The sequence below is a fragment of the Scomber japonicus genome, chromosome 2 (genome assembly GCF_027409825.1).
Source record: "Scomber japonicus isolate fScoJap1 chromosome 2, fScoJap1.pri, whole genome shotgun sequence".
NCBI lineage: Eukaryota > Metazoa > Chordata > Actinopteri > Scombriformes > Scombridae > Scomber > Scomber japonicus.
Window position 1 is genome coordinate 3,867,091 of NC_070579.1, and position 26,925 is coordinate 3,894,015.

General features: G+C 38.8%; 4 protein-coding genes and 1 pseudogene across 9 annotated transcripts in view; 1 reads left to right on the forward strand and 4 right to left on the reverse strand.

Moving 5' to 3' along the window:
• Nucleotides 1-26,354, forward strand: part of LOC128376266 (E3 ubiquitin-protein ligase TRIM39-like) — a 230,296-nt gene extending 203,942 nt beyond the window's left edge. The window contains exon 2 of the mRNA XM_053336402.1: nt 26,339-26,354. The gene's annotated coding sequence lies outside the window, so the exon portion shown is untranslated. The remainder of the gene's footprint in view (nt 1-26,338) is intronic.
• LOC128376140 (E3 ubiquitin-protein ligase TRIM39-like) lies at nt 5,242-6,956 on the reverse strand. Of its 4 annotated transcripts, none has more exons than XM_053336392.1 (2): nt 6,730-6,956; nt 5,242-6,693 (listed from the first exon to the last, which is right to left on the reverse strand). In XM_053336392.1, exons 1-2 carry the CDS (start codon nt 6,954-6,956, stop codon nt 5,316-5,318), a joined length of 1,605 nt encoding a protein of 534 aa, XP_053192367.1. In that variant the 3' UTR covers nt 5,242-5,315. The 4 variants fall into 4 exon arrangements, with proteins under 4 accessions (XP_053192367.1, XP_053192368.1, XP_053192369.1 ...); XM_053336393.1 differs by having other exon boundaries at nt 5,242-6,215; nt 6,285-6,956; XM_053336394.1 differs by having other exon boundaries at nt 5,242-6,151; nt 6,275-6,956.
• Nucleotides 10,028-11,797, reverse strand: LOC128376324 (E3 ubiquitin-protein ligase TRIM39-like). The gene has a single exon (XM_053336406.1). It carries the CDS (start codon nt 11,795-11,797, stop codon nt 10,172-10,174), a length of 1,626 nt encoding a protein of 541 aa, XP_053192381.1. The 3' UTR covers nt 10,028-10,171.
• On the reverse strand, nt 15,879-17,522 carry LOC128379438 (E3 ubiquitin-protein ligase TRIM39-like; annotated as a pseudogene).
• LOC128376429 (E3 ubiquitin-protein ligase TRIM21-like) lies at nt 20,575-22,386 on the reverse strand. Of its 3 annotated transcripts, none has more exons than XM_053336415.1 (2): nt 22,157-22,383; nt 20,575-22,120 (listed from the first exon to the last, which is right to left on the reverse strand). In XM_053336415.1, exons 1-2 carry the CDS (start codon nt 22,381-22,383, stop codon nt 20,740-20,742), a joined length of 1,608 nt encoding a protein of 535 aa, XP_053192390.1. In that variant the 3' UTR covers nt 20,575-20,739. The 3 variants fall into 3 exon arrangements, with proteins under 3 accessions (XP_053192390.1, XP_053192391.1, XP_053192392.1); XM_053336416.1 differs by having other exon boundaries at nt 20,575-21,578; nt 21,702-22,383; XM_053336417.1 differs by having other exon boundaries at nt 20,575-22,386.
• Nucleotides 26,355-26,925: the final 571 nt, after the last annotated feature.

Here is a 26,925-nt window from a genome sequence, read left to right on the forward strand (position 1 = left end):
AAGGAAGGTAGGAAGGAAAGGAGGAAGGGAGGAAGGAAAGGGGGGGGGGAAGAAGGAAGGGAGGAAGGAAATGGGGGAGGAAAAGAAAGGAGGGAGGGAGGAAGGAAGGAAAGGAGGGAGGGAGGGAGAGAAGGAAGGTAGGAAGGAAAGGAGAGAGGGAGGAAGGTAGGAGGGAAGGAAGGAAAGGGGGGGGGGAGGAAAGAAGATAAGGAGGGGGGAGGAAGGAAGGAAAGGAGGGAGGAAGGAAGGAAAGGAAGGGAGGGAGGAAGGTAGGAGGGAGGAAGGAGGGAAGGAAGTAGCAGATATCGTTGCGTTTTGAAGCCCTGATTAAAATAAGTCGTGCCGGCTGCTCGCTGAAGTAATTATGACCAATATGCATCAAGAACAAGTGCAATACCACAGACGGCCACTAGATGCTAGCTGGTCTTAGTCTCTATAGTCAAGGTGTGCTGGTTGTCATTTAGGAAATTATTGTTTTCCGATTTGAAAACTTTTAATAGCTTTGATGTCTGCAAACCAACAGATATTCAGTTCACTGTCAGATTTAAGAAGTTGGAACCATTATAAATAAGTGAAATCTCTAGAAAAACTTAGTACGTAGTATAAAAAACTTCATTAGTAGACCAACACGTTTCGGCATGCAGCCTTCCCCCAAAGAAAAACAAAAGCATCGGTCGTGGTCGGGAAAAAGATGTGGAAGCGGCTGCTAGTTGTAGTAATTATGACCAACTACTGTGGCTTGAGGCTGAAGTCGATGCAGAAGAACCTTAAAGTGCAATACCACCGACGGCCACTAGATGCTAGCTCCAATAATCTTTTACAGCAAGTCAACATGGTCCCAATCTCTATAGTCAAGGTGTGCAGGTTGTCATTGTGGAAATTAATGTTTTCCGATTTGAAGACTTTTAATAGCTTTGATGTCTGCAAACCAAAAGATATTCAGTTTACTGTCACATTTAAGAAGCTGGAACTAGAATTTTCTTTTAAATTTGATTATAAATAAGTGAAATCTCTAGAAAAACTTGTAGTATAAAAAACTTCATTAGTAGACCAACACGTTTCGGCATGCAGCCTTTCATCAGAGTCTTCATAAAACACATTACAAGTAGAATTTAAATCGGGTTTTTTTTGTTTTTTTTAGTCAAAAAGGTAAAAAATACAAAGAAATAACCAATTATATTCATCCATATGTGTATCAGCAAATGAATTATTTACCATGATGCGTTGGGTATATGGTGATGATAAAAATAGTTTGTGTTTCATTTAATAGTTGAGAAATAATCAATCAGTTGTTGCAGCTCTGTTTGTGTTATTTCATTTAATTCCCTCACACTTTGTCTCATTTTACCAAAGTTGAATCAAACAGAACAGATGAAATGACAGATGTTTCATATTAACCTCAATTTATCACTTTCTAAGCACTTTTACCAAGTAGACTGTCTTTGTCCTGGCTGAAATTTCTTTATTACAGGATCACGTGTTTGAGATTTTCATTTAATATTGTGGATTTCTTCTAATTACGATGACAGGAATAATGTAGTTTGATTATTAAAGTCATGTGTTAACTGTCAGTTCCTGATTAGTTTAATGAGGTCAAACAGAAGTGGATGTGATTTAAAATATGTTGAGGCTCTTAAACAACAATCTTCAACCCAAATACTCAAAAAGAAACTTTGTGTTTTGATCAAATGTCCATTTAAGGAATTACGCAACACAAATAATACGTCAGGTAGATGAATATTATAATATTAGAGGCAGCTCTGTTGGTGTAAAGTTTTCTATTATTTGAAATATTATGAGGTATTTCCATTAAAACATATTGAACTGAGCTAAATGTAATGAGATAGAAGTAATTAGAAAGTCTGTAATAGTAGCTTAGATATAAGAAGATCAAACTCCTTCTCTGTCTCTTTAAGTAAGTTTTTAGTCAGTTTATGTTATGTGGAGTTTCATGAGCACAGCTGACAGTAAAGGACTTGCTCTCTGCTTGGATATTACTGAGATGTCCGATGCAGAATTATTCGAATGCTTCACATAGTTGTGGTTGTTCACTCTGCAGGAGAAGCCAGAAAGCAGTCGCACGGATAAACAGACTGCTGACATTCAGGCAGAAAACACAGCAGCAGCTCTGAAACATGTTTTCCAAATCTTGTATTAACTCCACAGTAAGCAGCAGGATGAAAGTGATGATACATTTTATCCTGGCAGAAGTGGAGACGTATAGTATTTACTATGAAGGAGGCGGACCTGGTGACAGCGAGGCAGCAGCCAACACTGTTAGAAAACAGATGCACAGATTGAACCTCCGAAGGCTTCATGAAACAAAATGATTGGTAAATTGGTTCCACATCTAGAGGTGGAAGACGTTTTTTAAGATCTTTCAAGTAAAACTGTAAGATTTTGGCACAATATGGTAACCCAGCAACAATAATAAGGTTATATTTTGCACCAAATATTATCAGCGTAATATTCAAAATCACACGTAACACTTGAGAGTCAAAATTGTAAAATAAGAGTCTAATGCTAAAACTCTTGTTGTTTTGTCTTAAAGCTCGTCGTTCATTAAAGACCATTTAGAGAAGATTAAATAGGTCATAAATGTATTTCTAAAAAAGGTGTAAAAAGCATTTCAACCATTTAGATTTGAATTGTGGAGCTAGGATTAGCATAAACCCGCCCCTGCTGCTGTGGAGGTATAAATACATTCAGCACACACTACTACTACAGTCTACAGTTAGCCAGTTAGCTGAATTAGCTGCCAAGTTAGCCGCCGAACTATGCGCCGAGTTAGCAGATCCTGGGTCTCACTTCCTGTTGAACTGGCTGTGAACACTCATTTCTATTGAAAACTCAAAATCAATCAATATTAACAGTAACTGAGGGAGCATTATGTCTATATTACTAATGAGTATTTTAACAACTACAACGCAGTTTTTCAGTGTTGCTATGACAAAAAATGTCTTACCTCAGCCGATTGTTGCAGCAACAACCAACGACTACAACAAGCTTTTTGCTTCTTTTTGACATTTATCAGTTCATAGATTCATTTAGAACAAATATCTAATATCTAATGTCTCATTAACAAAAAGTATATTAATATTAGCTGTAGTTCAGACCTGCTAGATCATGTTTTTGTTCTCATCTGAACTCCAGAAAAACTATTTCCAGACAGACTTTGATCAGCAGAAGCAACAGAAACAGTTAATCATTGTTTCCATCATTTCGTGTGGATTCATCGTGACCCCACTACAGAGGGAAAGCCACCTGATTTGCATTTTATTTCAACATTTCAACAGTATGCATGAAATCTTCCTGACAGTCTTCCAGAGATAGTGAAAGTCTCCTGGTGCAGAGTAACATCCAACTTTCTGTGCTCTGTCTCCCAACTGTCTGAATAACTGAAACCACCACAGCGAACTGGACTAACACTCAAGCTTCAAGGACCGCGCTCAGCCATCTGAAGTAACACGTTTTCATAATTTAATACAGATGGAAAACACTCTCTCCACTGTGTTTTGAAATGTGGCAACAGTTGTGAACATTTAACAGACCATAAAACCTCTAAGAATATCATGGATCAATATGAGATTTTTAAAGAGTTGGTCACAGACTCAATAGTGAGAATTTTACTTGGCTAAAATGTTCTTTCTTCTGCCTCTTTTATGTTATTCCAACCATTGTAGTGTGGGGGTCCCTCCAAAAAAGAGTTTCTAATTGCTATGCAAAAGGTTTTGTTGTTCTTCATGGTTTCTACAAGTCAGTGAAACTCTATTTGTGAGATGAACACAATCTGTCACAAAGAAATGTTTTCAGGAGCGCCGTCTAATAAGGTAAGATTCATTTTAATGTACATGACAATACAATGCATAGTCGAAATAATACATAACTGACAGGACAGTACAGTGGTGCCCTAATACAAAAAGCTGCAAATACAAAATACACAATGTCTCAGAGTTGTACACTAAGAGCCTGATGTACTAAGATCCCAAATAAAGTTAGTAAATAGCGTGCACAGTGCAATAGATTGTGTGTTTAGTTATTGTGTGTTTTGCAGGTGATCTACTAAGAATAACTGTAAATGAAAATAGGAGCAACAGGAGCAGACAGCAGGATTTAAATGAGGGTTTTGTGTCTTAATGGAGAGTTTGGACGAGCAGAAACCTGCAAGAACAAAATGAAATGTGATCAGGTTCTAGTGGAAGAGGTTAACTAATATATTGATTATAAATGTGATCAGGTTCTAGTGGAAGAGGTTAACTAATATATTGATTATAAATGTGATCAGGTTCTAGTGGAAGAGGTTAACTAATATATTGATTATAAATGTGATCAGGTTCTAGTGGAAGAGGTTAACTAATATATTGAGTTAGAACAAAAACTAATATTACCAGAAAAACCCACATATGGGAGATTATTAGTGACACAGTCAATTTATTGCGGGTGAAGTCAAGTTTGCACACGTTTTCACACACGCAGACCTTTAGTAAATCAGACCCTTGGTGTTTGATCAGGTGACTGAGAAGGTCACAGCATTTTTCACACTTATCAAACTGTTCAGTGACTTCATTCCTTCCATAAAAGGTCCCACAATGCACCATTTTTCTGTCAGTGTGCTGTGAACACCACTGCAGTAGTTTTGTCAAGTTAACTACGCTGGGATGAGAATATTACCTTTAAAGCAAAACCTTTACATTTGTCATGTTACAAATGAATCATTTGTTCTATAATTGCCTCTGTTGACATTTTAACTAATAGTCAAATTGATCTTCATAATTTTCGCGACAGTTTTAAGGTTATTTTGTGCAGTGTGTTGTTTTGCATGGACAGTGTTAACCTCAGGTCCAGAGCTCTGAATCACCATCCACATCTCAGATTATCTCAACATAAATAAAGTACATTCAGTAGATTCAAATAAACACAATTCATCACCAGCAGGTAAGAAGAGACATCAGAGTGACCCTGTGTGTATCAGAGAAGACACATATTTGATATCCCTATCCTGAAAAATATGTACTGCAGGCACAAAATGTTATTTACACTGAAATACATTTGTTTGAAAATCATGACACTAATCAATAGATCACATTTTGTGACTATTTTACAAACTGCCATGAGATGGGGGTGCCTAATTTCATATATTTGGCGATTTTTTTAATCATTCAAATTTGGCAGGGTGGTTAACAACACACTTTTCTGTGGTATATCAAACTCAGAACACATTTATTCTTACTTTACACAGACTTTAATGACAGTAAATCTTTTCATTTAAAATTGATCATTTTTGGTTTCTAATCAATCAGCATCCTGGTATTGACTCAGACAGTTTGATTGACAGGACAGATGATCAGAGGGGCAGAGTTTTTACCACCATCAGTATTACAGGGACCGAAGTATGGGTAGAGTTTCTCAGTGAAGGAGCAGCCAGTAAAGGAGTAGATAAGAGCTGCAGCATCTACGTCATAAAAGCAGACCAGACCCTCCTCATAATCCACAAACACCCCCACCTTCTGAGGACGAGACTTCAGAGAGAGACGGACTGGAGAGCTATTATGAGCTTTGTACTCATTTCCATTTCTCAACCATATAGTCCAGAAACCATTCTTGGGGCTCAGTGTGATTTTTCCCTTCCTGTTGATCGACTCTCTGGCCACTCCTAAATCCCATTTAGTCTTCTCTTTAACTTGAACCTCAAAGTAAAATCTGCCTGAAGACAAACTCTGCTTTCCTAACACACAGGGACAAGGAGAAAATCTCTCTGGGTTGTCTGGGAGATTCATCCACATATCACCATAATTTACTTGTTTCCCATCAGCAGACAGGATGAGCCAGCTATGTGCTGTATCAGGATCAAGAGTCACATCCACTGCATACTGCTGGACTCTCTTCAGCTCAGCCTCAAACAGCTTCTTCATCTGTTTACTGAGCGTCTCCTCCAGCTGAGCCACAGCTTTCACCACAGTCCCCTCATATGGTGGACGGACGATGACCTCTGTCCAGTCTTTGGTGGGTGGAGCAGCTTTCAGGGACAGGAAGTTTTGGAGGAGGTGGAGGTGGTCTTCAGAGTGTGAGAGCTTCTCCACCTCAGAGCTTCTCTTCTTCAGCTCAGAGATTTCCTGTTCCAGCTCTTTGATGAAGTCTTCAGCCTGTTTCTCTGTTGTTCTTTGCTTCTCTTCAATCGTCTCAATGAGCTCATTCAGGCTTCTCTCAACAGACTCCTTCAGAGCGGTGAAGACCATAACACCTTCTGCTTTCTCTCTGTCTGCAGCTTCCTCACTGAGGTCAACTGAGTGTTTGATCTCTTGAATCTTGAGTTGTCTCTTCTGGATCATCTTCTGAATTTCAGCCTCTGTCTTCCCCAGCTCTGCCTTCTTTCCTTCATATTCTTCTTTCAGAGGAACAACATCATGTGTCTTGTGGTCTAAAACAGGGCAGAGCACGCAGACACATGTCTGGTCGGTCTTACAGAACAGCTCCAGAGGTTTATCGTGCTTCATACACATCCTGTCTTCCAGGTTCTCCACAGGGTCCATCAACTGATGTCTTTTCAGGCCTGACTTTGTCATATGAGGCTCCAGGTGAGTCTCACAGTAGGAGGTCAGACACACCAGACAGGACTTCAGGGCCTTCAGTTTGGTTCCAGTACAGACGTCACAGGGAACTTCTCCTGGTTTGGCAGCTTGTTGCTCTGAGCTGCTGCTGCTGGCTTTCTGTTGAGCTTCCTGTCTGAACTGAGAAACAACCTCAGAGAGCAATGTGTTGATGAGGAGTTTAGGTCTTGTGTAGAAAACCTCTTTACACAGTGGACACAGGTACTGGTCATTACTGTTCCAGTGTTCATTGATGCAATTTTTGCAGAAGTTGTGTCCACATGGTGTGCTGACTGGATCAGTGAACACATCCAGACAGATGGAGCACAGAAACTGATCTTCAGATAGCAGACAGCTGGCAGCAGACATATCTACACATGTAGAGTGACGGACAAGGAGACATTTCTTTTAAGTAAGATTTATTGTTTGAAAAGAAAAATGAAGCACTTTCTTCAAATTGAGCTATGCGCAACTTTAACAATTTAATCAGAGCTGGAAAATATAAATGCTTTTCTCCTTTAATGTTGGACGTGTGCTGGTTTGTACAAACTACAGTCAGAGACTCATCTGCAGCTCTTTATCTAACAGCTCATTGTGGCTGTTTGTGCTTTTACTATTACTCAATACAATCTGATCCACTGATAAAATATCACAGAATATGTTCATATCTTGTTGTAGAGAAGAATTATTATTGAAGAATCTCACTGCTAACAAAGCTTTTGCTAACTTGGTGACAAAACACATTTTATTTCCTGTTGCCTCTTCACAATAAAAGTGTCCTGCTGGTTCACCAGTGGAAAGCTTTTAATGTGAAACAGCTACAGGAAGTGAAGTGTGTCTGTAGGAAGTGATCAGTAAATAGTAAAAGATCAGGAAATAGCAGTGAAGCTAAACTCCAAACCACAGAGGTTCAGTTCCACTTTACAAAAGTCCTGAGAACTGACAGAGACTTAAAAATACTTAAAGTGTTTTTTACTGAGTCTGTAAAAGCAGCTGCAGTTATACTGTAAACAATCTCACAAGTGTCAGTATGAAATGAAAAGAGATGAACTTCCTGTCTCCTGTGTTAAAGCTGGTTGTTGAAACATTAAATATGATCAGTTGTACTCACCAGTGTTTGGCAGAGACTCTGCTGTGTTGTTGAGAAAGACTTGATGAACTCAGTTTCATTTATATTTGGACAGAAGTGGAGAGACTCGACTGCAGCTCTGCTGTCCTCTGATTAATGTTTAGTTTCATTTCTGCAGAGTGACGTTGAAGCTGTCTGTCTGGTTTTTCCAGTGTTGCTCCTTCCTGTCATTAACACGTGTATTATCAGATATCATGGAGTAAAGGTTGTTCTATATCTAACAGGTGGGAGGAGTTAGACATGTGAAAAGGTGTTGCTTAGTGTAAGTATGCGTGTTTAAAGTTTGAGGTCTTTGACAGCCAAACAATGAAGTGTGAAAGCAGCCAGTTTTTACTGCTGAGGTTTTCATCTAACTATTAATTTCTTTTTCTTAAGTTGAATTTAACAAATGTATTCTGGTCAAAGTTGATGTTAAATCAACAGTTATTTCACATTTTTAACTTTCATTTTAATTCACCAAACACAAAACCAGGTGAAATATGGTTGACAACAACTCAAAGAGCTTTTTCTGACCTCATGCAGATGCAATTTCTGTATTTTGCTTTATTTAATTATTTTTTCATAAGATACTTAAAACATATCAAAGAACATCCAGACAGATGGAGCACAGAAACTGATCTTCAGATAGCAGACAGCTGGCAGCAGACATATCTACACATTGTGAATAAAAGTCAGGTTTTGTTGTCATTAAAGCATTGTTGATAAGATACTTAAACATATCAAAGTATGATACAAGAATGATGCCAGGCTCCAATAACAGGCTGGAAGGCAGAAAACTGGCAAAGAACAAAATGTCAAAAATCCTTAAGAGACAACAGCCATCGTACGTGGTGTGGAAGACATGAAATACTTTGTCTTTATATAAGTTTTGATTATTCAGTTTAAGATTACTGACTATTTTTGAATTGCACAGAACTGAAATGTCATTTTGATAAAAGTCATCATGAAATATAAAACACACATTTTTCTTTCTGAGTAAGATGAAGTTTAATGTTAAAACCTGCTGAAACACAGTCAACGTTCTGCTGTACTCACCAGAGTTGACAAAGATTCAGACGAGTCACAAGTTGTTAAAATTTGATCTTGAATTAAGTTTTCAAAAGATAGAAACCCAGAGATGTGTCTCAGGTGCAGCTTTGTGTCACTGAAAAACTTTCTGTTTTATCTGCAGTCTGACTTTACGCCTATATTTCCAGTTCTGCCTCATCTCGTCCACCAGCTTTGTTATTTAGATGTGTTTAGAGATAGTCTGATAGTAACATGTTCAGAGACATGTTCTAATAATAATCTAATAATTTGGTATTTCTAAGCCTAAAAACGAGTGTCCCACTTACAAAACCTACACATTCTGAAACAATTTGGCTCAAGAATATGTACAATATCTAAAAATGGTCTTTTAATTTAACTAAGGAAACATCTCAGGGATTTCATAATGATATAAGGTGTTGATATAAAGTACTGGGTTTATATGTAAATAAGGCAAACAAGGCAGAACTGCAAAAAGTGTCCTACATTATCCTAATCTACCCTAATCATGGAGCCTCTGGTTAGGGGCGACTCTAGGATCAGACCTTTAAGGCTCAGCTCCGAATGAGACGATCACATAACAATGCCCTGCTAGTGTTTAAACCTCCTGCTGAACTACTCATTTCACTAGATAATGTAAATTACATCATTATATATTAATGCATACTAGAGTGGTCTATTGTTGTGTTTAATAATAATAAAAATAATGGTTCAGAATAAACAGTCACACATTTCTACAGAGAGGACTCTAAGATAGTTAATGTCTGTGTAAAGTGAATTCAGACATTTTCTTCTAAACACATTAAATAGGTCATAAATGTATTTCTAAAAAAGGTGTAAAAAGCATTTCAACCATTTACATTTGAATTGTGGAGCTAGGCTTCACAAACTGTGTTTCAACATTTCTGTGTTCAGGATTTAGTGATTAGCATAAACCCGCCCCTGCTGCTGTAGAGGTATAAATACATTCAGCACACACTACTACTACTACAGTCTACAGTTAGCCAGTTAGCTGAGTTAGCCCCCGAGTTAGCAGCCGAGCTAGCAGCCGAGTTAGCCACCGAGCTATCCGCCGAGTTAGCCACCGAGCTAGCAGCTGAGTTAGCAGCAAAAAGCTCTCACGACGTAGCGTCCATGTTTCTGGTAGAGGTGGTGACTTTGATTAACTGGTGACAGTTGGTAGGAGGCGGGGCTTCAGCGTTTGGGAGCAGAGAAAGAGACTAACACAACTTTGAAGCCTAATTTCATATATTTGGCGATTTTTTAATCACTCAAATTTGGCAGGGTGGTTAACAACACACTTTTCTGTGGTATGTCAAACTCAGAACACATATTTATTCTTACTTTACACGGACTTAAATGACAGTAAATCTTTTCATTTAAAATTGATCCTTTTTGGTCTCTAATCAATCAGCATCCTGATATTGACTCAGACAGTTTGATTGACAGGACAGATGATCAGAGGGGCGGAGTTTATACCACCATCATTAAGACAGGGACTGAAGAATGGGTAGAGTTTCTCAGTGAAGGAGCAGCCAGTAAAGGAGTAGATAAGAGCTGCAGCATCTACGTCATAAAAGGAGACAAGACCCTCCTCATAATCCACAAACACCCCCACCTTCTGAGGCTGAGACTTCAGAGAGAGACGGACTGAAGGATCATCAAGAGCTTTATACTCATTTCCATTTCTCAACCATATAGTCCAGTTAGCATACTGAGTACCTAGTGTGACTTTTCCCTTCCTGTTGATTGACTCTCTGGCCACTCCTAAAGTCCATTTAGTCTTCTCTTTAACCTGAACCTCAAAGTAAAATCTGCCTGAAGACAAACTCTGCTTTCCTAACAGACAGGGACAAGAAGAAAATCTCTCTGGGTTTTTGGGGAGATTCTTCTTCATATTACTTTCATATACTTGTTTCCCATCATCAGACAGGATGAGATTAGGATGTGCTGTATCAGGATCAAGAGTCACATCCACTGCATACTGCTGGACCCTCTTCAGCTCGAGCAGCTTCTTCATCTGTTTACTGAGCGTCTCCTCCAGCTGAGCCACAGCTTTCACCACAGTCCCCTCATATGATGATGGACGGACGCTGACCTCTGTCCAGTCTTTGGTGGGTGGAGCAGCTTTCAAGGACGGGAAGTTTAGGAGGAGGTGGAGGTGGTCTTCAGAGTGTGAGAGCTTCTCCACCTCAGAGCTTCTCTTCTTCAGCTCAGAGATTTCCTGTTCCAGCTCTTTGATGAAGTCTTCAGCCTGTTTCTCTGTTGTTCTTTGCTTCTCTTCAATCGTCTCAATGAGCTCATTCAGGCTTCTCTCAACAGACTCCATCAGAGCGGTGAAGACCTGAACACCTTCTGCTTTCTCTCTGTCTGCAGCTTCCTCACTGAGGTCAACTGAGTGTTTGATCTCTTGAATCTTCAGTCGTCTCTTCTGGATCATCTCCTGAATTTCAGCCTCTGTCTTCCCCAGCTCTGCCTTCTTTCCTTCATATTCTTCTTTCAGAGGAACAAACTCATGTGTCTTGTGGTCTAAAACAGAGCAGAGCATGCAGACACATGTCTGGTCGGTCTTACAGAACAGCTCCAGAGGTTTATCGTGCTTCATACACATCCTGTCTTCCAGGTTCTCCACAGGGTCCATCAGCTGATGTCTTTTCAGACTTAAAGCTGTCAGATGAGGCTCCAGGTGAGTCTCACAGTAGGAGGTCAGACACACCAGACAGGACTTCAGGGCCTTCAGTTTGGTTCCAGTACAGACGTCACAGGGAACTTCTCCTGGTTTGGCAGCTTGTTGCTCTGAGCTGCTGCTGCTGGCTTCCTGTCTGAACTGAGAAACCATCTCAGAGATGAAAGTGTTGACCTTCATGTCAGGTTTTGTGTAGAAAACCTCTTTACACAGTGGACACAGATACTGGACATTACTGTTCCAGTGTTCATTGATGCAGTTTTTGCAGAAGTTGTGTCCACATGGTGTGGTGACTGGATCAGTGAACACATCCAGACAGATGGAGCACAGAAACTGATCTTCAGATAGCAGACAGCTGGCAGCAGACATATCTACACATGTAGAGTGAAAGAAGAGAAGGTCATTATCATTGTATTTGATTTAAACAGAAGTTGTATGGTTACTGTTTAAATAAAGTGCTTAATATTAGGTAAAATAAATTAGAATTTTATTTTAATTTCATAATTTTATTCATCTTTAATGTTGGACGTGTGCTGGTTTGTACAAACTACAGTCAGAGACTCATCTGCAGCTCTTTATCTAACAGCTCATTGTGGCTGTTTGTGCTTTTACTATTACTCAATACAATCTGATCCACTGATAAAATATCACAGAATATGTTCATATCTTGTTGTAGAGAAGAATTATTATTGAAGAATCTCACTGCTAACAAAGCTTTTGCTGACTTGATGACAAACGTATTTTATTTCCTGTTGCTGCTTCACAATAAAAGTGTCCTGCTGGTTCACCAGTGACAAGCTTTTAATGTGAAACAGCTACAGGAAACAGAATGTGTCTGTAGGAAGTGATCAGTAAATAGTCAAAGATCAGGAAATAGCAGTGAAGCTAAACTCCAAACCACAGAGGTTCAGTTCCACTTTACAAAAGTCCTGAGAACTGACAGAGACTTAAAAACACTTAAAGTGTTTTTTACTGAGTCTGTAAAAGCAGCTGCAGTTATACTGTAAACAATCTCACAAGTGTCAGTATGAAATGAAAAGAGATGAACTTCCTGTCTCCTGTGTTAAAGCTGGTTGTTGAAACATTAAATATGATCAGTTGTACTCACCAGTGTTTGGCAGAAACTCTGCTGTGTTGTTGAGAAAGACTTGATGAACTCACTTTAATTTATATTTGGACAGAAGTGGAGAGACTCGACTGCAGCTCTGCTGTCCTCTGATTAACTTTCAGTTTCATTTCTGCAGAGTGACGTTGAAGCTGTCTGTCTAGTTTTTCCAGTGTTGCTCCTTCCTGTCATGAACAGGTTTATTATGAGATATCATGGAGTAAAGGTTGTTCTGTATCTAACAGCTGGGAGGAGTTAGACATGTGAAAAGGTGTTTCTTAGTGTAATTATGCGTGTTTAAAGTTTGAGGTTTTTGACAGCCAAACAATGAAGTGTGAAAGCAGCCAGTTTTTACTGCTGAGGTTTTCATCTAACTATTCATTTATTTTTCTTAAGTTGAATTTAACAAATGTATTCTGGTCAAAGTTGATGTTAAATCAACAGTTATTTCACATTTTTAACTTTTATTTTAATTCACCAAACACAAAACCAGGTGAAATATGGTTGACAACAACTCAAAGAGCTTTTCAGACTTCATGCAGATGCAATTTCTGTATTTTGCTTTAATTAATTATTTCTTCATAAGATACTTAAAACATATCAAAGAACATCCAGACACATGGAGCACAGAAACTGATCTTCAGATCGTAGACAGCTGGCAGCAGACATATCTACACATTGTGAATAAAAGTTAAGTTTTGTTGTCATTAAAGCATTGTTGATAAGATACTTAAACATATCAAAGTATGATACAAGAATGATGCCAGGCTCCAATAACAGGCTGGAAGACAGAAAACTGGCAAAGAACAAAATGTCAAAGATCTTTAAGAGACAACAGCCATCGTACGTGGTGTGGAAGACAAGAAGGACTTTGTCTTTACAGAAGTTTTTATTATTCAGTTTAAGATTACTGACTATTTTTGAATTGCACAGAACTGAAATGTCATTTTGATAAAAGTCATCATGAAATAAAAACCACACATTTTTCTTTCTGAGTAAGATGAAGTTTTATGTTAAAACCTGCTGAAACACAGTAAACGTTCTGCTGTACTCACCAGAGTTGGCAAAGATTCAGACGAGTCACAAGTTGTTAAAATTTGATCTTGAATTAAGTTTTCAAAAGATAGAAACCCAGAGATGTGTCTCAGGTGCAGCTTTGTGTCACTGAAAAACGTTCTGTTTTATCTGCAGTCTGACTTTACGCCTATATTTCCAGTTCTGCCTCACCTCGTCCACCAGCTTTGTTATTTAGATGTGTTTAGAGATAGTCTGATAGTAACATGTTCAGAGACATGTTCTAATAATAATCTAGTAATTTGTTATTCTAAGCCTAAAAATGAGTGTCCCACTTACAAAACCTACACATTCTGAAACAATTTGGCTCAAGAATATGTACAATATCTAAAAATGGTCTTTTAATTTAACTAAGGAAACATCTCAGGGATTTCATAATGATATAAGGTGTTGATATAAAGTACTGGGTTTATATGTAAATAAGGTAAACAACGCAGAATTGCAAAAAGTGTCCTACATTACCCTAATCTACCCTAATCATGGAGCCTCTGGTTAGGGGCGACTCTAGGATCAGACCTTTAAGGTGAATTGTGGAGCTAGGCTTCACAAACTGTGTTTCAAGATTTCTGTGTTCAGGATTTAGTGATTAGCATAAACCCGCCCCTGCTGCTGTAGAGGTAGAAATACATTCAGCACACACTACTACTACTACAGTCTACAGTTAGAGCTAGCAGCCGAGTTAGCCGCCGAGTTAGCAGCCGAGCTAGCAGCCGAGTTAGCAGCAAAAAGCTCTCAAGATGTAGCGTCCATGTTTCTTGTAGAGGTGGTGACTTTGATTAACTGGTGACACTTGGTAGGGGGCGGGGCTTCATCTGATTTTTACACAACTTTGGACCTAATTTCATATATTTGGTGATTTTTTTAATCATTCAAATTTGGCAGGGTGGTTAACAACACACTTTTCTGTGGTATGTCAAACTCAGAACCAGAGGTGGAAAGTAACGAATTACATTTACTCACGTTACTGTAATTGAGTAGCTTTTTTGTGTACTTGTACTTTTTAAAGTTGTTTTAAAAATCTGTACTTTTACTTTTACTTAAGTATGTTTTGTGTGAAGTATTGTACTTCGCTACATTTTAAATCACATCCGTTACTGAGTAAAAAATGTTGGCCGAATGTTTTTTTTAAAGCAAAGAGTATCGTACAGAATCATTAACCAGCATGATACAATGACTTAACATTCATGCAGCCTGTTACACCTGGCAGCTAGCTCTCATAGCGACATATAAACTCTAACACAACACAACAAACTCTAAAAGAAATGTCCATTAGTCGCGATTAGACGTTGTGCTGTCATCTGTCTCACTCTTCGTGTAGGACGAGGCATTGAGCATGATGCGTTCACATGTAAAGGACAGCGTCGGAAATGAGAGAATTGAGCGAAAGCTGCACAGGGGCACAGCCTTTTAAACATGGGTACTTAAAAGTTTGGTCTTCTTTGGGTCATTTAAAGAAAAGTTATTGCTTTTGTGACTTTGACCCGTAGTGATTCATAGATATGCAGTATGACTGTTGGTTTACAACGGGGTGATTGTAGGAATAGGATCAGAGCTTTAGAGGGGCTCAGCTCCTAATGAGAATTTGACATTCAATGCCCTGCAAGTGTTTTAAAAAACCCCAATAATCATTCAGTGTTTCCCACACAATATTTAGAGACTATGGAGGTTTTATCATTTATTTTTAGGGGTGCTGAGATCAACTTTAGGGGTGTTAGAAAATCCAACAAAAAAAATTCTAAAATTCTTCTCGCTCCGGGTTTACAGAATCCACAATTATGCCACCTTCAATTTAATGGTTGTGTGATTTGAAAATGTTTTATGGGATGGTCTTCACTAAAATGACACATATCTCCGTAAATGTTTTAAATGTTGTGTGTCGACATATTTTGTCATTGAAGCTGAATTTGTAAATGTATACCTTTATCTTTAATTAAAACAACTAGTTAGAGATTTATGAGCCATCACTTTGTCCTACAGCCCCCCACCCCCGTTATAAAAGTAACTAAGTAACTTTTACTCAAAGTATTTTTTTAACAAGCTACTTTTTACTTTTACTTGAGTATATTTTTAGACCAGTACTTTTACTTGTACTCAAGTAAAATTTCATCAAAGTAGTGGTACTTTTACTTGAGTCAAATATTTCAGTACTCTTTCCACCTCTGCTCAGAACACATATTTATTCTTACTTTACACAGACTTTAATGACAGTAAATCTTTTCATTGAAAATTGATCATTTTTGGTCTCTAACCAATCAACATCCTGGTATTGACTCAGGCAGTTTGATTGACAGGACAGATGATCAGTGGGGCGGAGTTTTTACCACCATCATTAAAACAGGGACTGAAGTATGGGTAGAGTTTCTCAATGAAGTAGCAGCCAGTAAAGGAGTAAATAAGAGCTGCAGCATCTACATCATAAAAGGAGACCAGACCCTCCTCATAATCCACAAACACCCCCACCTTCTGAGGACGAGACTTCAGAGAGAGATCGACTGGAGGGCTATTATTAACTTTGTACTCATTTACATTTCTCAACCGTATAGTCCAGAAACCGTTGTGACGTCTCACTGTGATTTTTCCCTTCCTGTTGATCGACTCTCTGGCCACTCCTAAAGTCCAGCCAGTCTTCTCTTTAACTTGAACCTCAAAGTAAAATCTGCCCGAAGAGAAACTCTGCTTTCCTAAAACCCAGTGATAACGAGTAAATCTCTCTGGGTTGTCTGGGAGATTCTTCCACACATCACCATGTTTTACTTGTTTCCCATCATCAGACAGGATGAGTTTAGGATGTGCTGTATCAGTATCAAGAGTCACATCCACTGCATACTGCTGGATCCTCTTCAGCTTAACCTCAGCAAGCAGCTTCTTCATCTGTTTACTGAGCGTCTTCTCTAGCTGAGCCACAGCTTTCACCACAGTCCCCTCATATGATGGACAGACGCTGACCCCTGTCCAGTCTTTGGTGGGTGGAGCAGCTTTCAGGGACGGGAAGTTTTGGAGGAGGTGGAGGTGGTCTTCAGAGTGTGAGAGCTTCTCCACCTCAGAGCTTCTCTTCTTCAGCTCAGAGATTTCCTGTTCCAGCTCTTTGATGAAGTCTTCAGCCTGTTTCTCTGTTGTTCTTTGCTTCTCTTCAATCGTCTCAATGAGCTCATTCAGGCTTCTCTCAACAGACTCCATCAGAGCGGTGAAGACCTGAACACCTTCTGCTTTCTCTCTGTCTGCAGCTTCCTTACTGAAGTCAACTGAGTGTTTGATCTTTTGAATCTTCAGTCGTCTCTTCTGGATCATCTTCTGAATTTCAGCCTCTGTCTTCCCCAGCTCTGCCTTCTTTCCTTCATATTATTCTTTCAGAGGAACAAACTCATGTGTCTTGTGGTCTAAAACAGAGCAGAGCATGCAGACACATGTCTGGTCGGTCTTACAGAACAGCTCCAGAGGTTTATCATGCTTCATACACATCCTGTCTTCCAGGTTCTCCACAGGATCGATCAGCTGATGTCTTTTCAGACCTGACATTGTCAGATGAGGCTCCAGGTGAGTCTCACAGTAGGAGGTCAGACACACCAGACAGGACTTCAGGGCCTTCAGTTTGGTTCCAGTACAGACGTCACAGGGAACTTCTCCTGGTTTGGCAGCTTGTTGCTCTGAGCTGCTGCTGCTGGCTTTCTGTTGAGCTTCCTGTCTGAACTGAGAAACAACCTCAGTGAGCAATGTGTTGACCTTTAAGTCAGGTTTTGTGTAGAAGACCTCTTTACACATTGGACACAGGTACTGGTCATTACTGTTCCAGTGTTCATTGATGCAGTTTTTGCAGAAGTTGTGTCCACATGGTGTGCTGACTGGATCAGTGAACACATCCAGACAGATGGAGCACAGAAACTGATCTTCAGATAGCAGACAGCTGGCAGCAGACATATCTACACATGTAGAGTGAAAGAAGAGAAGGTCATTATCATTGTATTTGATTAAAAAGGAAGCTGTATGGTTACTGTTTAAATAAAGTGCTTAATGTTAGGTAAAATAAATTAGAATTTTATTTTAATTTCATAACTTTATTCATCTTTAATGTTGGACATGTGCTGGTTTGTACAAACTACAGTCAGAGACTCATCTGCAGCTCTTTATCTAACAGCTCATTGTGGCTGTTTGTGCTTTTACTATTACTCAATACAATCTGATCCACTGATAAAATATCACAGAATATGTTCATATCTTGTTGTAGAGAAGAATTATTATTGAAGAATCTCACTGCTAACAAAGCTTTTCCTAACTTGGTGACAAACACATTTTATTTCCTGTTGCTGCTTCACAATAAAAGTGTCCTGCTGGTTCACCAGTGGAAAGCTTTTAATATGAAACAGCTACAGGAAGTGAAGAGTGAAGTGATCAGTAAATAGTCAAAGATCAGGAAATAGCAGTGAAGCTAAACTCCAAACCAGAGGTTCAGTTCCACTTTACAAAAGTCCTGAGAACTGACAGAGACTTAAAAACACTTAAAGTGTTTTTTACTGAGTCTGTAAAAGCAGCTGCAGTTATACTGTAAACAATCTCACAAGTGTCAGTATGAAATGAAAAGAGATGAACTTCCTGTCTCCTGTGTTAAAGCTGGTTGTTGAAACATTAAATATGATCAGTTGTACTCACCAGTGTTTGGCAGAGACTCTGCTGTGTTGTTGAGAAAGACTTGATGAACTCAGTTTCATTTATATTTGGACAGAAGTGGAGAGACTCGACTGCAGCTCTGCTGTCCTCTGATTAACTTTCAGTTTCATTTCTGCAGAGTGACGTTGCAGCTGTCTGTCTAGTTTTTCCAGTGTTGCTCCTTCCTGTCATGAACAGGTTTATTATGAGATATCATGGAGTAAAGGTTGTTCTGTATCTAACAGGTGGGAGGAGTTAGACATGTGAAAAGGTGTTTCTTAGTGTAATTATGCATGTTTAAAGTTTGAGGATTTTAACAGCCAAACAATGAAATGTGAAAGCAGCCAGTTTTTACTTCTAAAGGTTTTCATCTAACTATTCATTTATTTTTCTTAAGTTGAATTTAACAAATGTATTCTGGTCAAAGTTGATGTTAAATCAACAGTTATTTCACATTTTTAACTTTCATTTTAATTCACCAAACACAAAACCAGGTGAAATATGGTTGACAACAACTCAAAGAGCTTTTCTGACTTCATGCAGATGCAATTTCTGTATTTTGCTTTAATTAATTATTTCTTCATAAGATACTTAAACATATCAAAGAACATCCAGACACATGCAGCACAGAAACTGATCTTCAGATAGCAGACAGCTGGCAGCAGACATATCTACACATTGTGAATAAAAGTTAGGTTTTGTTGTCATTAAAGCATTGTTGATAAGATACTTAAACATATCAAAGTATGACTACAAGAATGATGCCAGGCTCCAATAACAGGCTGGAAGGCAGAAAACTGGCAAAGAACAAAATGTCAAAAATCCTTAAGAGACGACAGCCATCGTATGTGGTGTGGAAGACAAGAAATACGTTGTCTTTACATAAGTTTTGATTATTCAGTTTAAGATTACTGACTATTTTTGAATTGCACAGAACTGAAATGTCATTTTAATAAAAGTCATCATGAAATAAAAACCACACATTTTTCTTTCTGAGTGAGATGAAGTTTAATGTTAAAACCTGCTGAAACACAGTAAACGTTCTGCTGTACTCACCAGAGTTGGCAAAGATTCAGACGAGTCACAAGTTGTTAAAATTTGATCTTGAATTAAGTTTTCAAAAGATAGAAACCCAGAGATGTGTCTCAGGTTCAGCTTCGTGTCACTGTAAAATGTTCTGTTTTATCTGCAGTCTGACTTTACGCCTATATTTCCAGTTCTGCCTCATCTCGTCCACCAGCTTTGTTATTTAGATGTGTTTAGTGATAGTGTGATAGTAACATGTTCAGAGACATGTCCTAATAATAATCTAATAATTTGGTATTTCTCATCCTAAAAACGAATGTCCCACTTACAAAACCTACAAATTCTGAAACAATTTGGCTCAAGAATATGTACAATATCTAAAAATGGTCTTTTAATTCAACTAAGGAAACATCTCAGGGATTTCATAATGATATAAGGTGTTGATATAAAGTACTGGATTTATATGTAAATAAGGTTAACAAGGCAGAATTGCAAAAAGTGTCCTACATTACTCGAATCTACCCTAATCATGGAGCCTCTGGTTAGGGGCGACTCTAGGATCAGACCTTTAAGGCTCAGCTCCGAATGAGACGATCACGTAACAATGCCCTGCTAGTGTTTAAACCTCCTGCTGAACTACTCATTTCACTAGATAATGTAAATTACATCATGATATATTAATACATAGTAGAGTGGTCTATTATTGTGTTTAATAATAACAATAATGGTTCAGAATAAACAGTCACACATTTCTACAGAGAGGACTCTAAGATAGTTAATGTCTGTGTAAAGTGAATTCAGACATTTTCTTCTAAACACATTAAATTGGTCATAAATGTATTTCTAAAAAAGGTGTAAAAAGCATTTCAACCATTTAGATTTGAATTGTGGAGCTATGCTTCACAAACTGTGTTTCAAGATTTCTGTGTTCAGGATTTAGTGATTAGCATAAACCCGCCCCTGCTGCTGTAGAGGTAGAAATACATTCAGCACACACTACTACTACTACTACTACTACAGTCTACAGTTAGCCAGTTAGCTGAGTTAGCCACCGAGCTAGCAGCCGAGTTAGTCGCCGAGGTAGCCGCCGAGCTAGCAGCCGAGTTAGTCGCCGAGGTAGCCGCCGAGTTAGCCACCGAGCTAGCAGCTGAGTTAGCAGCAAAAAGCTCTCAAGACGTAGCGTCCATGTTTCTGGTAGAGGTGGTGACTTTGATTGACAGGTGACACTTGGTAGGGGGCGGGGCTTCAGCTGATTTTTACACAACTTTGAAGCCTAATTTCATATATTTGGTGATTTTTTTAATCATTCAAATTTGGCAGGGTGGTTAACAACACACTTTTCTGTGGTATGTCAAACTCAGAACACATATTTATTCTTACTTTACACAGACTTTAATGACAGTAAATCTTTTCATTTAAAATTAATCATTTTTGGTTTCTTATCAATCAGCATCCTGGTATTGACTCAGACAGTTTGATTGACAGGACAGATGATCAGAGGGGCAGAGTTTTTACCACTATCATTAAGACAGGGACTGAAGAATGGGTAGAGTTTCTCAGTGAAGGAGCAGCCAGTAAAGGAGTAGATAAGAGCTGCAGCATCTACGTCATAAAAGGAGACCAGACCCTCCTCATAATCCACAAACACCCCCACCTTCTGAGGAGGAGACTGAAGAGAGAGACGGCGTGAAGGGCCAGCAAGAGCTTTGTACTCATTTCCATTTCTCAACCATATAGTCCAGTAACCATCCTCTGGGCTCGCTGTGATTTGTCCCTTCCTGTTGATCGACTCTCTGGCCACTCCTAAATCCCACTCAGTCTTCTCTTTAACTTGAACCTCAAAGTAAAATCTGCCTGAAGACAAACTCTGCTTTCCTAACACACAGCAACAAACAGAAAATCTCTCTGGGTTGTCTGGGAGATTCTTCCTCATATCACCATGATATACTTGTTTCTCATCATCAGACAGGATGAGATCAGGATATGCTGTATCAGGATCAAGAGTCACATCCACTGCATACTGCTGGACCCTCTTCAGCTCAGCCTCATACAGTTTCTTCATCTGTTTACTGAGCGTCTCCTCCAGCTGAGCTACAGCTTTCACCACAGTCCCCTCATATGATGATGGACGGACGCTGACCTCTGTCCAGTCTTTGGTGGGTGGAGCAGCTTTCAGGGATGGGAAGTTTTGGAGGAGGTGGAGGTGGTCTTCAGAGTGTGAGAGCTTCTCCACCTCAGAGCTTCTCTTCTTCAGCTCAGAGATTTCCTGTTCCAGCTCTTTGATGAAGTCTTCAGCCTGTTTCTCTGTTGTTCTTTGCTTCTCTTCAATCATCTCAATGAGCTCATTCAGGCTTCTCTCAACAGACTCCTTCAGAGCGGTGAAGACCTGAACACCTTCTGCTTTCTCTCTGTCTGCAGCTTCCTTACTGAGGTCAACTGAGTGTTTGATCTCTTCAATCTTCAGTCGTCTCTTCTGGATCATCTCCTGAATTTCAGCCTCTGTCTTCCCCAGCTCTGCCTTCTTTCCTTCATATTCTTCTTTCAGAGGAACAAACTCATGTGTCTTGTGGTCTAAAACAGAGCAGAGCATGCAGACACATGTCTGGTCGGTCTTACAGAACAGCTCCAGAGGTTTATCGTGCTTCATACACATCCTGTCTTCCAGGTTCTCCACAGGGTCCATCAGCTGATGTCTTTTCAGGACTGACTTTGTCAGATGAGGCTCCAGGTGAGTCTCACAGTAGGAGGTCAGACACACCAGACAGGACTTCAGGGCCTTCAGTTTGGTTCCAGTACAGACGTCACAGGGAACTTCTCCTGGTTTGGCAGCTTGTTGCTCTGAGCTGCTGCTGCTGGCTTTCTGTTGAGCTTCCTGTCTGAACTGAGAAACCATCTCAGAGAGCAATGTATTGATGTAAAGCTCAGGTCTTATGTTGAAAACCTTGTTACACAGTGGACACAGGTACTGGTCATTACTGTTCCAGTGTTCACTGATGCAGTTTTTACAGAAGTTGTGTCCACATGGTGTGGTGACTGGATCAGTGAACACATCCAGACAGATGGAGCACAGAAACTGATCTTCAGATCTCAGACAGCTGGCAGCAGACATATCTACACATGTAGAGTGACGGACAAGGAGACATTTCTTTTAAGTAAGATTTTTTTGTTTAAAAATAGAAATTAAGCACTTTCATCAAATTGAGCTATGAGAAACTTTAACAATTTAATCAGAGCTGGAAAATATAAAAACATTTTCTCCAGTATTTCACAGCCAGGTTAAAGTCTTTGTTCTCCTTTAATGTTGGACGTGTGCTGGTTTGTACAAACTACAGTCAGAGACTCATCTGCAGCTCTTTATCTAACAGCTCATTGTGGCTGTTTGTGCTTTTACTATTACTCAATACAATCTGATCCACTGATAAAATATCACAGAATATGTTCATATCTTGTTGTAGAGAAGAATTATTATTGAAGAATCTCACTGCTAACAAAGCTTTTGCTGACTTGTTGACAAAACACATTTTATTTCCTGTTGCTGCTTCACAATAAAAGTATCCTGGTGGTTCACCAGTGAAAAGCTTTTAATGTGAAGCAGCTACAGGAAGTGAAGTGTGTCTGTAGGAAGTGATCAGTAAATAGTCAAAGATCAGGAAATAGCAGCGAAGCTAAACTCCAAACCACAGAGGTTCAGTTCCACTTTACAAAAGTCCTGAGAACTGACAGAGACTTAAAAACACTTAAAGTGTTTTTTACTGAGTCTGTAAAAGCAGCTGCAGTTATACTGTAAACAATCTCACAAGTGTCAGTATGAAATGAAAAGAGATGAACTTCCTGTCTCCTGTGTTAAAGCTGGTTGTTGAAACATTAAATATGATCAGTTGTACTCACCAGTGTTTGGCAGAGACTCTGCTGTGTTGTTGAGAAAGACTTGATGAACTCAGTTTCATTTATATTTGGACAGAAGTGGAGAGACTCGACTGCAGCTCTGCTGCCCTCTGATTAATGTTAAGTTTCATTTCTGCAGAGTGACGTTGAAGCTGTCTGTCTGGTTTATCCAGTGTTGCTCCTTCCTGTTATTAACAGATATCATGGAGTAAAGGTTGTTCTGTATCTAACAGCTGGGAGGAGTTAGACATGTGAAAAGGTGATTCTTAGTGTAATTATGCGTGTTTAAAGTTTGAGGTTTTTGACAAACAATGAAGTGTGAAAGCAGCCAGTTTTTACTTCTAAGGTTTTCATCTAACTATTCATTTATTTTTCTTAAATTGAATTCAACAAATGTATTCTGGTCAAAGTTGATGTTAAATCAACAGTTATTTCACATTTTAACTTTAATTTTAATTCACCAAACACAAAACCAGGTGAAATATGGTTGACAACAACTCAAAGAGCTTTTCAGACTTCATGCAGATACAATTTCTGTATTTTGCTTTAATTAATTTTTTCTTCATAAGATACTTAAACATATCAAAGAACATCCAGACAGATGGAGCACAGAAACTGATCTTCAGATAGCAGACAGCTGGCAGCAGACATATCTACACATTGTGATTAAAAGTTAGGTTTTGTTGTCATTAAAGCATTGTTGATAAGATACTTAAACATATCAAAGTATGACTACAAGAATGATGCCAGGCTCCAATAACCGGCTGGAAGGCAGAAAACTGGCAAAGAACAAAATGTCAAAAATCCTTAAGAGACGACAGCCATCGTATGTGGTGTGGAAGACAAGAAATACTTTGTCTTTACATAAGTTTTGATTATTCAGTTTAAGATTACTGACTATTTTTGAATTGCACAGAACTGAAATGTCATTTTGATAAAAGTCATCATGAAATAAAAACAACACATTTTTCTTTCTGAGTAAGATGAAGTTTAATGTTAAAACCTGCTGAAACACAGTAAACGTTCTGCTGTACTCACCAGAGTTGGCAAAGATTCAGACGAGTCACAAGTTGTTAAAATTTGATCTTGAATTAAGTTTTCAAAAGATAGAAACCCAGAGATGTGTCTCAGGTGCAGCTTTGTGTGACTAAAAAACGTTCTGTTTTATCTGCAGTCTGACTTTACGCCTATATTTCCAGTTCTGCCTCATCTCGTCCACCAGCTTTGTTATTTAGATGTGTTGAGTGATAGTCTGATAGTAACATGTTCAGAGACATGTTCTAATAATAATCTAATAATTTGGTATTTCTAAGCCTAAAAACGAATGTCCCACTTACAAAACCTACAAATTCTGAAACTATTTGGCACAAGAATATGTAGAATATCTAAAAATGGTCTTTTAATTTAACTAAGGAAACATCTCAGGGATTTCATAATGATATAAGGTGTTGATATAATGTACTGGATTTATATGTAAATAAGGTAAACAAGGTAGAATTGCAAAAAGTGTCCTACATTACCCTAATCTACCCTAATCATGGAGCCTCTGGTTAGGGGCGACTCTAGGATCAGACCTTTAAGGCTCAGCTCCGAATGAGACGATCACATAACAATGCCCTGTTAGTGTTTAAACCTCCTGCTGAACTACTCATTTCACTAGATAATGTAAGTCACATCATGATATATTAATACATAATAGAGTGGTCTATGATTGTGTTTAATAATAATAATAATAATAATAATGGTTCAGAATAAACAGTCACACATTTCTACAGAGAGGACTCTAAGATAGTTAATGTCTGTGTAAAGTGAATTCAGACATTTTCTTCTAAACACATTAAATAGGTCATAAATGTATTTCTAAAAAAGGTGTAAAAATAATTTCAACCATTTAGATTTGAATTGTGGAGCTAGGCTTCACAAACTGTGTTTCAACATTTCTGTGTTCAGGATTTAGTGATTAGCATAACCGCCACCCCCTGCTGCTGTAGAGGTATAAATACATCAGCACACTACTACTACTACTACAGTCTACAGTTAGCCATTTAGCTGAGTTAGCCGCCCAGCTAGCAGCCGAGTTAGCCGCCGAGCTAGCAGCCGAGTTACCCACCGAGTTAGCCGCCGAGCTAGCAGAATCGTCTCAATGAGCTCATTCAGGCTTCTCTCAACAGACTCCATTTGATTGATGAAGACCTGAACACCTTCTGCTTTCTCTGCAGCTTCTTTTACTGAATAACAGTTTTTGAGGTATTTCTACTTTACTTAAGTATTTCTATTTGATGTTACTTTATATCTCCACTACTGAGAAGTGTGGGGTTTTTTTGGGGTGGGGGGTAGCTGGGGGTCATCCGCCATAAAAATGTTTTCGATTTGAATCCCGTTCCCTGTATTTTATACATTTAGGGACTATGGTGATACAAAATCCAAGAAATAGTTAAGTTGGTCATAATGATATATCCTGCCAGAAAGTATAGTAGTATCTACCTAGACTGCTCAAATCTGGACTGGATTATCTCAGAGTGGCCAAAGACTCTTTAAAACACAGTTTCAGAATTGTGAAAGCTTTATTCTATTTGTAAAAATGTGAGAAAGGCAGTTTTCACAGTTTTTTCATATCTAGACCACTTTAAACCATGCAGGAATAGATCAAATAGCACTTCACTACATTTATTTAACAGCTTTAGTTACTTTTCAGATGCAGATTTGACACAATGGATAATATAACAAGCTTTTAAAATACAACACATTGTTAAAGATGAAACCAGTCAGCAGTGTGTAGTCGGCTCACATTTCAGATGTCTATGAGTTGTTAACAGCTCCACCAAATACTGATTTTTCCCTCTAAACTTCTCACATGTTTTCATTTCAATTAATGTTCAAATGATCCAATATTTCAGTGTCAGGATATAGTTTTTTCTTCTCTCTTCTCCCATTTATCATCTAACGACCACTCAGATTTATTTGGTGACCCTTTGGAGGGGCCCGACTCCTAGGTTTGGAACCACAGGACTAAACTAGCTAACTTTATAAAGTAGTTTCCCCCCCTAATAGAGATGCATAGATTTGAGATTATATAGATTTCAGTTGTTCCTCACGTGTGTTTGTCATGATGGATCCATCACCAGTGAAGAGGTTAATGAATCAATCATGGAGGGACACTGAAGCAGTAAAAAGACAAGTTTAAGGTCAATTCCAACATACATGAAATAATTATATTATAAATCATAAAAAAGAATGTCTGCATTAATCATATCCTGATGGAAACAAGTTCACACTGTACATTACTGCTGAATATACATTTGTTACCATAATTAACTGAATCTTTTCATTTAGAATTGATCAGTTTTGGTCTCTAATCAATCAGCATCCTGGTATTGACTCAGACAGTTTGATTGACAGGACAGATGATCAGAGGGGCGGAGTTTATAGCATCATCGTTAAGCCCAGGACTGAAGTATGGGTAGAGTTTCTCAGTGAAGGAGCAGCCAGTAAAGTAGTAGATAAGAGCTTCAGCATCTACGTCAAAAAAGAAGACCCGAGCCTCCTCATAATCCACAAGCACCCCCACCTTCTGAGGACGAGACTTCAGATAGAGATCGACTAAAGGATCATCAAGAGCTGTGTACTCATTTCCATTTCTCAACCTTATAGTCCAGAAACCATACTGAGGACTCAGTGTGATTAGTCCCTTCCTGTTGATCGACTCTCTGGCCACTCCTAAATCCCAGTCAGTCTTCTCTTTAACCTGAACCTCAAAGTAAAATCT